Source organism: Ailuropoda melanoleuca, chromosome 2 (assembly GCF_002007445.2).
Source record: "Ailuropoda melanoleuca isolate Jingjing chromosome 2, ASM200744v2, whole genome shotgun sequence".
NCBI classification, from domain to species: domain Eukaryota; kingdom Metazoa; phylum Chordata; class Mammalia; order Carnivora; family Ursidae; genus Ailuropoda; species Ailuropoda melanoleuca.
This window is the reverse complement of record NC_048219.1, coordinates 20,490,474-20,503,871: the sequence shown is the minus strand read 5'-3', so window position 1 is coordinate 20,503,871 and position 13,398 is coordinate 20,490,474. Positions and strand designations below refer to the sequence as shown.

The 13,398-nt window shown below is 43.7% G+C and overlaps 1 protein-coding gene across 1 annotated transcript; it reads right to left on the bottom strand.

The window, feature by feature from the left end:
* Positions 1 to 383: 383 nt before the first annotated feature.
* On the bottom strand, positions 384 to 11,848 carry KLF17 (Kruppel like factor 17). The gene is made up of 4 exons (XM_019807063.2): positions 11,789 to 11,848; positions 1,735 to 2,590; positions 1,076 to 1,391; positions 384 to 403 (listed from the first exon to the last, which is right to left on the bottom strand). Exons 1-3 carry the CDS (start codon positions 11,846 to 11,848, stop codon positions 1,147 to 1,149), a joined length of 1,161 nt encoding a protein of 386 aa, XP_019662622.2. The 3' UTR covers positions 384 to 403; positions 1,076 to 1,146.
* Between the last annotated feature and the right edge of the window lie 1,550 nt (positions 11,849 to 13,398).

Below are 13,398 nucleotides of genomic sequence, written 5' to 3'. Positions count from 1 at the left end.
AAACTACCTGAGTACCCAGGATAGTCTTTATGCTCTCAACCCTATGGGAGGAAAAAGGACAGGACAGAGCCTTTAATATCTGGTATTTGGTGGCCCAGGTACCTGGGCTCAGTTAGGGGAGAAGAGGAAGTTACAACAGGCTTTGTCCTTCTCTGCCCCAGTCTGATGTCCTCCACCCACAAGGCACCTAGAAAACAGAGCCTAAAACAAGAACTAAGTACTGATGTTTTATTTGAGAGGTCCAAACCCAGGGCACTGAGTGAGAAAAGGGAAGCAAGACAAGGAAGAACCGATGGTAGTGCAAAGTGATAGCAGCTGGGTCCTGCTTCATGACAAGCCTTGAAAAACACAGCAGATGTGTCCAATGGCAATCTCTTGGTGGAACTGTTTGGAGAAACAGTGCCTTGCAGCAATTGAGAAAAGGGAGGGAAGAAGGTATGTAACTGCCTGACTCTCTCCCATCTCCCATTAGTCAGATGTTATCTCAGGAGCATTAACTCCCCCACATTTCTGGGTTGCTAATAGCAACTTGAGATGCCAGATTCCATGCCCTGCAGTGGGGCATTCCATCCAAGTCTGGAAGCTATAGGAGTGACAATCTCTGGGCATATGACTGATGAGCGCCAGAGAGAATTTAATTCAGTACATAAGATGTGTCCAAAACAGTCCAATGCTGTTTTTCTCATTTACCAGATGTGGAAACATGGCATAGTAATCAAACACCTCTTCCGAGGTCACATGGCTAGTAGAGTAAATTTAGGATGTAAACACAGTTTGGCTCTGGAAACCATAGAAGACCATGATAAGGAAGTTGGATTTTACGTAGCAGGCAAAGGAGAGTCACTAAAGAGTTTCAAGCTGGGGAGTGACACAAGATACAGAGCTTTTCTGTAAAGCTCCCAGTCTCCACTTTCCTCCATTTTCCCATGTGGCTAAACTTGGCAAAAGTAGGTGGCCCCAGGGAGGTGAGGGCATGCAAGACAGTTTTGAGGAGTCTCTGACTGGATCCAGAGCTCATATAGGCTTTAACACCATCTCATAATCTTTCTCTGTCTCCATCTAAGCCTATACCTACCAAAGACTAGCTGGTCAGAGGCAGACAAGATCTGGGTAGAGAAGCCAAGATGAGGAGAAGAGGAGATTGGCCTAAAGACCAGGAGCAGGAGGACCAGCCATCTGTCCATTGTAGGCCTGTGGGCCTGGGGATCCTGGCGCCCGTTGATGAATCCTTTGGTGTTGCCTGAGATGGTCAGATCTCATGAACTGTCGGCCGCACTGATCACATCTATGTGGTCGATATCCAGTGTGTATCCTCATATGTCGTCCAAGCTCATCAGAACGGAAGAAAGACCACATACAGCCTTCCCATATGCATTTATAGGGCCTCTCACCTGTGAGGAGGTGACAAGGGACAGAAGATATTAAGTAGAAGAATATGCCAGCAGGTGCATCGGAAGGGGTCTGACTCTATTGAGGAAGAGCAGTCAAGGCTGAGAAACCAGAAGAAAACCAAGGACCAAGGGAAAGTAGTGAGGAGGCAACACAATCAGCAGATTCAGGCAAGGCCACATGGGACGGTGGGAAAGCAAAGTGGTGGGGCCCATACAGCTTGATCCCAAGCTTGAAGGATGGCCAAGCGAATCCAAGCCATTACAAACCAGTGGTCTAGCACACATCTGAGCCTAGAGACTCTTTTACCCCACCCAACGCTACCCCACCTGACACCTCATTCACCTGTGTGTTTGCGTTGGTGACTCACGAGGTGGGAGCGCTTAGTATAAGCTTTTCCACAGCTTTCATATTGGCAGCAATAAGGCCTTGAAACCAGGCCTCTCCTCCTGAGAGCCCTTTCCTGGGCCCTGGAGCTCTGCTCTGCTCTCTGTGGAGCATGCATGGGCTGCTCGGGTAAGGGGTCTTCCTGGGAGTCTGGTTGGCAAAGAGAGTCCTGGGATTCTAAAGCCAGAGATGATGGGGACCCAGCAGGGTTCATCCTAAACTCATGGGGTTCTCTAGGGGGCAATATTTGAGTCAAAGAAGGGAGCATTGCCTGGGATTCAGTAGAAGGCATGGTTGGGGCCAGTAGCATCTTAGGTATTAAAGAGTCTCTGTTAGAAGGTACTGTTGGGGGGCCAGAATAAGGCATTGTTGGCACATTGATGGGGGATGTCACTGAGATTCCATTAGGAGCTGAGACTGGCAGCCCACTGGGGGGCATCCTTAGATTTCTACCAAAGGTCATGGCCAGCCCTGGAGTACTGGGCTCTCCTAAGGGCATCATCTGGGGCCCCTTGAAAATCATCATTCCTGGCTGGGAGGGAGATATTCCCTCACAGTAAATCATCTGGGAAGGAGTGCGTGTCACTTGGGAGCAGTAGCTCACACCATGTTCAGGCAGCGACATACTGAGCTGTGGCCCCATTTCACTTGCATTCTGCCTGGGTGCCTCAGCTAAAGCCAAGGGGATCCTCTCCAGCTCTGTGCACTGAAGAAAGTGTTGAATGCCTGATGCGCCATCATTCCAAGAGGTGTGCACTCCACTGCGTCTAGGAGATGGAGACATGTCCAAGATGGACATTGACTTCTCAGTATCCTTGAAGAGAGAACAGTGAAATTCACCCTAGTTCAAATTCCAGGTCCACACGTCCCTCCTTTCCCATCCCCAGACCCAAACCTAATCCCGCCTCCAATATCTCTTGCCTAAATTATCCTGCCTCCAGGACATTCTCCAGTTTGGATGTTCCAAGGTGCAGGTCTGGCTGATAGGAGCACAGTGGAGCCCTAGATGTGACTCATGCCATTTTTCCTCCTTGCCATGTTTTTGTTTATTTCATAAAAAGCAGCAAACAGAGCAAATAAAATACTCCACAACCTACACCCTCAGCAAAACTCTGATTTCTAAGTGTGAGGGTGAAAGAGCATCCAAAATCAGCAGGAGTGCAGAAAGCCACAAGAGTAGGAAGAACTGAGGGTTCAGATGGGTCATGGCTCTAGGCAAACTTAAGAAGGCATCTGCAAATATTTACTTACAGAAGACAGTCTCAGCTCAGTTGGAACTGCTGTGGACAAGTCTGAGGTCAAACACTGGAGGAGGCGAGGAAAAGAGGCAGACTTTTTTTTTTTTTAAGATTATTTATTTATTTATTTGACAGAGATAGACAGCCAGCGAGAGAGGGAACACAAGCAGGGGGAGTGGGAGAGGAAGAAGCAGGCTCCCAGCAGAGGAGACCGATGTGGGACTCGATCCCGGGATTCCGGGATCACGCCCTGAGCTGAAGGCAGACGCTTAATGACTGCACTACCCAGGCGCCCCAAGAGGCAGACTTTTAACACAGGTAGGAGACTGGCTTGGAAGTCAAGAGGCAGTATTCCTGGGTGACTGACTGGTGTGAAGGGAAGCAGAGAAGAGACTGGTGGTGGAACCTATTGAAACAGGACAGGATCCAAGAATCATATTTTTTAAAGCTGGCCATCACTGTAGCATTAGAGAGAGCTCTTGAGCTGAGAAACTGGGAAAGCCACCCCATAACCTCCCATCTACTCCTCCACTGTGACAGTTCAGAAAAGACCAATCCATTCAAATATGAAAACCAAAACATAAGTTAAAAATACAGCATCCATAAAAGATACTAAAACATCAACAGAAATTGAAGACTGCAATCTCAAAAAAAATTAAAAAAATCAGGCTCCTGGGGGGGTTCAGTCAGTTAAGCATCTGCCTTCAGCTCAGGTCATGATGGGGCGGGGGTCCTGGGATGGAGCCTGCCATCTTTCCCTCTGCCCCTTCCCCCTGCTCACGCTCATGGGCTCTCTCGCTCTCTTTCTCTTAACTAAATAAATAAAATCTTGTAAAAATTCACCAGAAAAAATGTTGCCACAGATCAAGGAAAAATGAGCAACATTCTCTCTCTCTCTCTCTCTCTTGCACACACACACACACAAAAAGAAAGCAAACTTAAGAAAGCAATTTTGGCTTTTACACCAATTACAGAAACATCACAGAGCAGAAATAGTGGAATTCAAAGAAGTTAAGTCCAGATAATAGGCTACAAATTATATTAGAGGGGAGGGAGGGGACAATGATAAGGGGCATTGGAGGAGCTTCTGTGGTGGTGGCAATGTTTCACAGATCGCCACTTTGTAATAATCCATTAGGCTGTACACTTATATTCACTTCTCTGAGTGTTATTTTTCATTAAAATAGTTTCAAAATAATACTGTGAGAAATCAGGATTTTCAGCAAGTGAAAAATTCTATTATAAAAATCAGAGTAAAAATCAAGTAAAAATAATGAATTTAAATAGGAAATATTCTATACATTTTCCCACCTAAGAGGGAATTTATAGCTATAAATGCTTATAACAAAAAAATATATCAACAACCTAGCTTTACACCTTAAGGAACTAGAAAAAGAAGAATGAACTAACCCCAAAGCTATAGATATTAGAAGGAAATATTAGAATATCAATGAAACCAAGAGTTGGTTTTTGAAGAGATTAACAAAATTGCCAAACCTTTAGCTAGATTGACCAAGAAAAATATGAAACTGAGGACATTACTACCAATTTTACAGAAATGAAAAAGATTATGAGAGTACCATGAACAATTTCATGCCAACAATTTGGATAACCTAAATGAAATGGATAAATTCCTAAAAAGATAAAAACCTACCAACACTGAATCATGAAGAAATAGAAAATCTATACAGACCCATAACTAGTAAAGAGACCGAATCAGTAATCGAAAGCCTCCAGAACAAAGAAAAACCCTGAACTTGATGGCTTCACGGTGAAGCCTAAACATTTAAACAAGGGTATCGATGCTTCTCAAATTCCTCCAAAAAGCTAAAGAGGAGGGAATATTTGCTAACTCATTCTAGCATTGCCTTGATACCAAAGCCAGACAAAGACATCACAAGTAAAATAAACAACAGACCAACATCTTTCATGAATAGAGATGCAAAAAAATTCTCAAAAAAAATTTTAGCAAATCAAATCCACCAGCATATTTTTTCCCACCAGATATTAATCAGATTATACAACATGACCAAGTGTAATTTATTCCAGGAATGCAAGGCTGATTCAGGATCTGAAAATCAAAGTAAAATAAGGGGGGGGGGAGCAGAAAAAGCATGTGGAACAATCCAATACCCCTTCGTGATTAAGGTAAAAAAAAACTCTCAAAAAACTGAATAGAAAAAAAACCTTCCAACTTGATAAGGATTCCGGCTTTTACCATTTTTATTCAATATTGTATTGGAAGTTCTAACCAGAGCAATTAGATAAGAAAAACAAAGGGCATCTGTATCGGGGGGAAAAAAGTAAACTATCTGTTCCCAGATGATACGATCTTATATATAAAAAACCCTAAGGATCATACATACACACACACACACACACACACACACACACACCTATTAGAACTAATAAATTCAGTAAAAGTAGTAAAATTCATTTTTATAAAGATTTTATTTATTTATTTGAGAAGGAGAGAGTACATGCATGTGAGTGGCAGGGAGGGGCAGAGGGAGAGGGAGAGACTCTCAAGCAGACTCTGCACTAAGCCTGGAGCCCAACTGGGGGTTCCATTCCACAACCCTGAGATCATGACCTGAGCTGAAACCAAGAGTCAGACACCTAACCAACTGAGCCACCCAGGCACCCCAAAAGTAGTAAGATTGAAAGTAGAGACATGAGTAGATACTTTTCCAAAGAAGACATACAGATGGCTAACAGACACATGAAAAGATGTTTAACATCACTCATCATCAGGGAAATACAAATCAAAACTATGATGAGATACCATCTCACACTTGTCAGAATGGCTAAAATTAACAACAGAAGAAACAACAGGTGTTGGCAAGGATACAGAGGAAGGGGAATCCTCTTGCACTGTTGGTGGGAATGCAAACTGGTGCAGCCACTGTGGAGAACAGTCTGGAGGTTCCTCAAAAAGTTAAAAATAGAGCTACCTGATGATCCAGCCAGTGCACTACTAAGTATTTACCCAAAGTATATAAAAATACAGATTCAAAGGGGGTACATGCACCCCCATGTCTATAGCAGCATTATCAGCAATAGCCAAACTATGGAGAGAGCCCAAATATCCATCGACTGATGAATGGATAAAGAAGATGTGTGAGATATATATATATATATTCCATTGCATATATATATGTGCAATGAATACTACTCAACCATCAAAAAGAATGAAATCTTGGGGGCACCTCTGTGGCTCAGTCAGTTAAGTGACTGACTCAATTTTAGCTCAGGTCATGATCTCAGGGTCATGAGATCAAGCCCCATACTGGGCTCTGTGCTGGGTGTGGAACGTGCTTAAAAGTCTCTCTCTCCCTCTCCCTCTGCCCTTTCCCTCACCTCCCTCTCCCTCTCATAGAAAAAGAATTAAAAAAAAAAAAAGAAAAAATCTTGCCATTTGCAATGATGTGGATGGAGCTAGAGTGTATTATGCTAAATGAAATTAGTCAGTCAGAGAAAGACAACTACCATTACGATCTCATTCATATGTGGAATTTAAGAAAGAAAACAGATGAACATATGGGAAAGGGGGAAAAAAGAGAGAGGGAAAAACCGTAAGAGACTCTTAATGATACAGAATAAACCGCGAGTTGTTGGAGGGGAGGTGGGGGATGGGCTAGATGGGTGATAGATATTACGGAGGGCATTTGTGACGAGCACTGGGTGCTGTATGTAAGTGATAAACCACTGAATTCTACTCCTTTTTTTTTTTTAAAGATCTTATTTATTTGTCGGAGGGCGAGAGCGAATATGCAGGGGGAGCAACAGGCAGAGGGAGTAGCAGGCTCCCTGCTGAACAAGGAGCCCGATGCAGGACTCCATCCCAAGACCTTGGGATCATGACTTGAGCTGATAGCAGACACTTAACTGACTGAGCCACCCAGGCGTCCCTGAATTCTGCTCCTGAAACCAATATTGCACTGTAGGTTAACTAAAATTTAAATTAAAAAAGGATTCAAATTCAACACACAAAAATCAGTTGTTTCTATACACTGACAATGAACTATCTGTAAAGGAAATTAGAAAATCAGTTCAATTTACAATAGCATCAAAAAGAATTAAGTACTTCGAAATAACCAAGGAGGTTAACTTAATCACTGAAAACTACAAAACATTACTGAAAGAAATTAAATACATAATAAATGGAGAGACATCTTAATGTTGGATTGTAAGACTTTAATAGTTATGATGTCAATGCTAGCCAAAACAATCTACAGATTCCATACGACACCTACCAAAATACCTTTTTTGCAAAAATAGAAAAATCTACCCCCTAAAATTCATATTGAATTTCAAGGGACTCCAAGTAGCCAAAAACAATCTTGAAAAAACAAAATTGGAAAATTTACACTTCCTGATTAAAAACTTATTACAAAACTAAGTCATCAAAACAACGTAATATTAGCATTAAGTACAGACCTTTTCACTAACAGAAAGGAACAGAGCCCAGAAATAAACCCCCGGACATATGGTCAAATGATTTTCAACAAGGGTGCCAAGATTGTTGAACTAGGGAAAGGACAGCCTTTTCAATAAATAGTGCTGGAATAACTGGATATCCACATGCAAAAGAATGAAGGGCCCTTACTTAATACCACATACGAAAATTAATTCAAAATGGATCAAAGATCTGAACATAAGAGCTAAACTATAACTCTTAGAAGGAAACATAGGAGAAAAGCTTCTTGACGTTGGATTTGACAATGATTTCTCGGATATGACACTAAAGGCACAGTCAGCAACAACAAAAAGAGACAAAGTTGGACTTCATCAAATTAAAATCTTTTGTGCATCAAAAGACACCACCAGCAGAGTATAAAGGCGACCCACAGAATGGGAGAAAACATCCGCAAATCACATTATCTAATGGAGACTAATATCCAGAAGATATAGAGCGCTCCTAAAACTTAACCTAAAAACAAACAACCCGATTCAAAAATGGGCAAGGGACTTAACTAGACTTTTCTCCAAAGATCTATAAATGGCCAATAAGCAAAGGAAAGATGCTTGACATAAAGCATCTCTAGGGAATGCAAGTCAAAGCCACAAAGGGACACCACTTCACAGCCATTTAACATGATTGTTATCAAGAAACAAAAAAACAAAAACCCAAAGCTTTGGCAAGATCTGGAGAAATTAGAAACCTCGTGCACTGTTGGTAGGAATGTAAAATGATGCAGCCACTATGGAAAACAGTATGACAGCCCCTCAACAAATTAAAAATAAAATTACTATAGGATGCAGTAACTGCACTTCTGGTATCAGCCTGCAGGAACTAAAAGCAGGGACTGCAACAGATACTGGTACACAGCATCATTCACAGTAGCCAAAATGTGGAAGCTACCCAAGCGCCCATCAGCAGATGAATGGATGAACGAAATGTGGTATATACCTACACTGGAATATTATTTAGCTTAAAAAAAAAAAAAGAGGAGGAAATTCTGATACATACTTCAACATGAATGAAACTGGACGACATTAAACTAAGTCAAATCATCTAGTCACGAAAGGACAAAAAATGTATGGTTCCATTTGTATGAGATATTTAAAGAAGTCAAATTCAAAGAGACAAAGTAGCATGGTGATTGCCTGCCAGGGATTTGGGCAGGGGGGAATTGGGAAGTTACTTTTTACTGGTTAAAGAGTTTCAGTTTGGAAGGCAGAGGAGCATAACGGAAGGGAGGGAAAAATGAAACAAGACGAAACCAGAGAAGAAGACAAACCCTAAGAGACTCTTAATCATAGGATACAAACTGAGGGTTGCTGGAGGGGACGGGGTGCGGGGGGATGGGGGAACCAGGTGACGGACATTGGGGACGGTATGTGGTGTAAGGTATTATATAAGATTGGGTATTATATAAGATCGATAAATCACAGACCTGTACCCCTGAAACAAATAATACATTATGTATTAATTAATTGAATTTAAATTAAAAAAATAAAAATAAAAAAGTTTCAGTTTGGGGAGATGAAAAAAGTTGTGGAGATTAATAGTGGGGATGGTTGCATAGTAATGTGAATATGATTAATGTCACTAATTATACACTTAAACATGGTTATAATATTTTTGTTATGTAGATTTTACCACACTTTTCGTAAATGTCTAAAAAAGGACACAGAAGGGGTTCCCACTGGCCAAATTTGTGACAATTTGAGAATCAAAAAGAATAATGACTATTGGTTTCATAGAAGCTTTGACCATTGTGAACTGAAGTGAAAATTAAGTGTTTTTTTTTTATCTCTTTCTGGTAAGAAACGTATTTCAAAATCACCAAGAGTCCGGTGGTTTAAGAAAAATACTACGTTACAGAAGAACACACACTAATAAATGTGGAAGGAACGGCAGAATTGGAAAATCATTATTTTACCACCCTTAATAAAACTTGTGATTAAGGAAAAATTAATAATATTTGGTTGACATTAGTAGGTGAATGATTGCTTGGGAACTGGGCATTTGGGCGTATCCGAGATAACGTTACAGGGATTACTTTCTGACCACAAGGCTAAGTGTTAAATTTGAATAGAGAGATCAGTCAGGCTTTTCACTATCTTAATTCAAGGCCCAAGCCTAGTGTCACCCGAATGTGGGAAGCCAGATGTGTCTCCTGGTGAAGACGGAGCCTACGGTACCTCTGAGACCTTCTCACCAGCCATCAGGATCCAATGAAGCTTTAAGGTTCTAACTTCAGCTTAGAACTGACACGAGAGCTACGAGATCAAGCTGAATTATACCATGAGAGCGCAATGGGGTGCATCCCAAGAAGGAACCGTGTACAAGACAAAAGTTAGGATCATGAAAAATGGAAAGTCAGTCAGTCAGGAAAAAAGAAAACTATTCTAATTTCAAAGAAACTCAAGAGATGTAACCACCAGATGCAGCGTGTGGTCTTAAATCGGATCCTGGTTTGGACGTATTAGTGTAAAGGACGTTTTAGGGACAACTAGGGGAATCTGAATAAGAATTACATTTAAGATGATATTAAGAAATTAGAATTTTGGTAGGTTTGAAAATGTTTTGACTACGGAAGAAAATAATTTTCTTTCACCCTAGAAGGGCTGGGGAGGTCCTATCTGTTGTACTCACCACTAGATACAATAAGCATGAAGTAGGCACGGAACAGGCTCCAGGTAAGTGTCTATTGGATGGGTAGTTCTGGGGTGCTCAGCCCCTTTTTCCTCCCTCTCAGTGATGGCCCTCTTTTATTTTTCCTGATCCTTCACAGGCAAACTTCTTTGGAGATGCTTAAAATATACACCTCCACCACTACCCTGCCTAATTATTCCCCCACATCCAATCTGGCCCCCATTTCTCCACAGAAACTGCTTTCATAAAGGTCCTCAATGACCTTCATTCATGTCACTAAGTCCAAACATTTGTCAGACCCCTTCTTGCTTGACCCCTCCGGAGCTCCTGAGACTACTGCTGACCACACTCTTCGTGAACTGTTTTCCTCCCTGGGCCTTGGGGACACATTTTGTCACACTTGCTCAGTTTTTCTCCTTCCCTTCTCCCTGGCCCTCCCTCCTCCTCAGTCGCCCCTACAGGTTTCCCTTACTGGCTACTTTCTAGGCAATCTTTCTCATGCTAATGATCCATTCAGGTTTATAGTCCACTTATTCTTAAACCAGTAGCTCCAGGGCAGACTTCTCCTGAGTCTTCCAGATGCTCGGTCCACTTGGATAGCCCAAAAGCACTTCGACGGATTGATCAACAACTCCTGCTCATCCTTACTCGCCCACAGGAACCAGCCTCTTCCTTCTCATCCTTTGGTCTCTCACAAAATGTCACTACTCTTGCCCAACACTGCAAGCCAGAAATCTGGTAAGGTGTCCTGGATGGCTCCTTCATCACCTAGTTGCAAGTTAATTACCAATTCTTGCGGTGTCTACCTCCAAAAACCTGTCCAAGTTCTATTCGGTTTTCTCTATCTCCACACTTCCCTCCCTCATTAGGCTGCCATTTTAGTTCTCCCTTGGATTATCACAGTATCTTTCCAACAATCGCCTTGAATTCTGTCCACCTCTATCAGGGCACTCTTTACAAAATGCAAATCTAATCACGACTGATCACATTTAAATTCCTCAGTGGCTTCCTACTGGCTCAAGCCCCCTACGATCTCTGTAGCCACTCTCCCATCACTCTCTTGGCCTTCGTTCTCGGTCCAGCTTTCACTTCCTCCAAGGTGGAAGCTTACTGTCTCTGGTCTCAGGCCCTGCAAACCCTTCACCCAGTTCCCCAGTTCCAGACCAAATCCTCAGCTGTCTTCTCGACCTCCTAAATCAACTCAAACACATCTGCTATTTGCTCCTGTGGCCCCTGTCCTTCTCCTTAATAGTAATTTGCACACTTCCAATCATTCAGCTCTTTATTAATAAAATGGCATAATATCTTATAGTAAGCTCACCCCTGTACTCCCAGGGTCTTGGCAAAGGCCTGCCACTTAGTAATATTTTCCTCCCTGCCTGCTTCCCACTGACTTCCTAACTTTGTCTTCTTTTCTGGATACTCAAGTCCCTTGACAGGGCGTTACCTGGGCCCTTTTTACCCGCAGAGCCCAGCACAGGTGCTAATGCTGGGTGAATATTAATTGCATAAACGACACATGATTTGTCCGCGATCTCCCATCCCTCCCCTTCCCAACCCTATCCCTCACACTTCTAATACCTCAGATTTCTGCTTCCCTTCACCCCCAGCCCGCACCTCGCCCCCCCCGCCCCCCACGCCCGGCCCTGGTGCTGACTCCTGGACTCACGGGCACGAGCTGGTGCTGAGCCGGCTGCCACTGTCTCAGCCTCTCGGCCTCCCTCTCCATCTCAGCCCGGGATGGGCTGCACATCAGGGCCGTGTGCGGGTCCAGGCCCGCACCGGAGCACAGCTGAGACGCGCCGCCCCAGCGTCGCAGTCAGCTATCCGGCCTCGACCACGCCACAATCCCAATTGCCTCGCTCAGCTTCTACTTAGCACCGGGCCGGGGGGCGGAGCCAAGGGCCGCACCCGCAGACCCACCCGTCAGCAGCCGCCCCACCCCGCCCCGCTGCAGCGGGCATCCAGGTCCTGCCCGGACACAGCAGGGTCACGAACAGGGGACCTCAGACCACCACCACATCTTGTGTCTTCTGTCCGCCCCCACTCGATTTACCCCATCCACCCTTCAGTCTGAGCATCTCAGTGTGGCCCAAGCAGGGGTAAGGACACTGAGGTTTCAGACTCCAGGCCTTGTAGACCTCAGTGGAAAAAACCAGGGCAGGAGGCAGCTGCGGACAGGGGTGTAGGAGACAGGAGAGCCTCCAGCAGCACCCCACCAGGTCAGGGTTCTTTGCAGTAAGCTCCCAGAGGCTTGGATCTTCTCTGCTATAAACCAGGTACTTCTGTCCCTCGTCCGTTCAAACCAAATACTGGGAGCTCTGTAGCATGCACCTTTATTCCAGAATACTTACTGAATACCCCCTGTGTGTCCGCACTATTTTTTGGAACTAGGGATATAATGGCAAAGAGACAGAATCAAGGGTCTTTGCTCTCAAGGAATTTTCATGTGAAATGAGCAGACAAATGAATATAATAAAGTCAATAGTGATAAGTTTCTTTGGTGGTGAGAGCCGCAGAGAAAACAAAATAGGAAAAAGTGAGCTGAGGACCGAGTGCCTGAAAGGGACCTCCCCATAGGAAGATTGGAGGGATCTGAGGCAGGAGAGAGCTTGGCCTGCTGGAGGAAACGTAGTGGGACCAGGTGACCTCCACTGAGTGAGCGCAGGGGTGAGTGGAATGACATGATAGGGATGGCCTTGGAGACCACGGACAGCAGTTGGAACTTTATTCTAAGTGTGATGAGAAGCCACTGAAGGATTTCAAACAGGAAATTGATAGGATCTAAGTTTTTTAAATAATCGTTGGGCTCCTTTGAAGTTTATGGATTATAGGAGATGAGATCAAAGGAGGGACACCAGTTAAAAAGCTAAAGGAGCTCTCCGAGACAGAGCTGTCAGTATTTGGTGGGGGTGGTGATGGCAGTTAGAGAATACTTTAGAATAAAAAGGGAAAGGACTTGGTAATGGGTTGGAGTGGTAAAGGGCTGAGAGGAAAAGAGGAATCAAAGATGACTCCCAGATTATTGGCTTGAGCAACTGAGTGACGCCTGCACCATTCGGGAATATGGGAAGATAAGAGGAAGAGCAGATGTGGAGGCAGCTGAAACAATTCGACTATAGGCTTATTGACTTTGAATTGTCTACTAAACGTGCTCAGGGAGAGGTTAGGGCTGTAAATATAAATTTGGGTGTGGTCAGCACAGAGATGGTGGTTATCAGGCCGAGAGAGTGAATGGAATCAACTAGGGAGCTGGTTAGAGAAAGGGACTGGGAACAG

What these genes read in the sequence shown, in the direction of transcription:
- KLF17 (XM_019807063.2), bottom strand. Translation starts at nt 11,848, where the DNA reads ATGGAGAGGGAGGCCGAGAGGCTGAGACAGTGGCAGCCGGCTCAGCAC. An exon ending in CTCAGCACCAGCTCGTGCCC is followed by an intron (nt 2,591 to 11,788) that starts GTGAGTCCAGGA and finishes TCTCTCTTCAAG; the next exon opens with GATACTGAGAAGTCAATGTC. An exon ending in TCACCAACGCAAACACACAG is followed by an intron (nt 1,392 to 1,734) that starts GTGAATGAGGTG and finishes ACCTCCTCACAG; the next exon opens with GTGAGAGGCCCTATAAATGC.